Genomic DNA, 1,868 nt, shown 5'->3' on the forward strand with positions numbered 1-1,868 from the left:
GTAGTCATATAAGCTTTTTAGCAAATATTCGTATGTTAAGTATTTCTGGATTTTAAAATACCTTTCTTTAAGGTTTACTCAGTTAAAAATGTGAAATTAAAAGACAAAGATAATATTGTTTTGAGATAAGTAAAGAAAAAAATGGAAAGCATGTCTTTGTTGTTCTTCCTCCATTCTAAATTGCTAATTTTTCCAACAAAAACCCCTAGGTCATAGTTTATGTTTTTGTGTTCATTAATGCAAGCAGAATGCTGGAAAAAGAAAAAAAAAGACATACTAACCAAAGGCTGCAATCACCTTTCAGATGCCCCACAATAAATATATGATTTGGGTTAAAATTTCTATGATATAAAATTTAAAATTTGGGAGCTACTTCAGTAGATTTCTCCATGTTTGTACAAATCCAGTTTCTATTTTTGGTTCACGAATTAATTTGATAGTTTGTAAAAATGCTAGAAATGAAATTGTGTCTAGACTGACTGGGGGAATATATCCTATTTTAAATATTTAGTTTGAAGGTCATTTTCACTTTTTTCCTTTAATAGTTCAGCTTCAATTGGCACTGGCTTCTGGGGGCATGAGCTGCTGCTGACTTTCTTGTCAGGCAGCTGAAGACAAACGTCATTGACAAGATTCAATGACTTTCTCCTCTGCCCAAAGTCCCTGTCAGCTACATAAAGATGGGAGGTTTTCTTTACACTGTCAGGTGATTGCGGACCCTGCTTTTTCAAATATCAGATGTCGACAATGGCAGCAACAGCTACGAGGATCCAACTCTGAATCTTTGGGCAACTTGCAGAGTAATTGATTTTTACATCCCTTTTGACAGAGCTTCTTTTGTGCAAGTTGTAAACCTTCACTGCCTGGCATGTGTCAGCTCTCTGGGTTGCCCTGCCTGTGTTGACCCTTGTGCTTTCGGTGATGACGAAGGTCTAGAGGAGGGGCATGATGAGTAGGAGCATCTGGTGCTCCTGGTTGCTGATTCTCTGAAAGCTCACTGCTCCCAAGATGCCGATGCCCATGATGGTGATGATGCCTGTGGTGGTGATGGGGCTGTGGAGCTTCAGTTGTTTTTTCCACAGTAGCCAAAGATACATTTTTACAGAAGTCTTCATTTTCAAGAGTCTGGAACAAATTTACAAATCACTTATCAACAAATTTATAGATTTAGCAGGAATGCATGAAAAAGGATTTATGCAGCTAACATTTATGAAATTTCAACTACTTAATTAGGATAGAGCTGACTATGTTTTTTTAGCATCCTATTAATGAGTTAAGAGTCTGACATTGGTCACAACACCAAGACTTTTTATTAAAGGCTTAAAGAGAAAGTCAAACCATTGTATTTATACCTGCAGAAATGAAATGAAGTAAACTGTAAAACAACTTAGATTGTGGTAAAGTCAATCAAATTCTAAAATCAGTTGACCTCTATGGAATCTTTCATACCTGTGTCAACAATGCATCTAAACTAATACTAATTTCCCTCCGATAATTTAAAAATGCCAATAAATTCTGCTCAAATTTGGTAATTTTCCATATTTCAAAGATATGTTGTGAATGTCAGTGTTTCACTAATGTGTTGCAACTACAGTGCTGTCAGGTGAAAGTAGCAAATTACTGCCCGTTTCCCTTCCGTAATGTTCCATGCCACGTGATCCTAGTTCTTTAATTTACTGAAAGTCTTTTATTGTTTTGTAAACAATAAAATCACATAAATCACAGACTCCAAAGCCTAAAGATATAGCAACATAATGTTAAACCCCAACTTAAAGTTGAGTTGTAAATAAAATTACAAAATAAACTTAGAATCCAAAGACTTACTAAGTGATATGGCTTGATGTTTTGAAGATTTTAAAAGGTTATAA

The 1,868-nt window shown here is 35.2% G+C and overlaps 1 protein-coding gene across 1 annotated transcript in view; it reads right to left on the reverse strand.

Moving 5' to 3' along the window:
* Positions 1 to 278: 278 nt before the first annotated feature.
* SEPP1 (selenoprotein P, plasma, 1) overlaps positions 279 to 1,868 on the reverse strand; it is an 18,586-nt gene continuing 16,996 nt past the window's right edge. The window contains 1 exon segment of the mRNA XM_012664769.1: positions 279 to 1,125. Coding sequence (XP_012520223.1) covers positions 553 to 1,125 — 573 coding nt within the window. The 3' untranslated portion in view covers positions 279 to 552.

The sequence above is a fragment of the Propithecus coquereli genome, unplaced genomic scaffold, assembly GCF_000956105.1.
Source record: "Propithecus coquereli isolate 6110/MARCELLA unplaced genomic scaffold, Pcoq_1.0 Scaffold91, whole genome shotgun sequence".
In the NCBI taxonomy this organism is placed as follows: domain Eukaryota; kingdom Metazoa; phylum Chordata; class Mammalia; order Primates; family Indriidae; genus Propithecus; species Propithecus coquereli.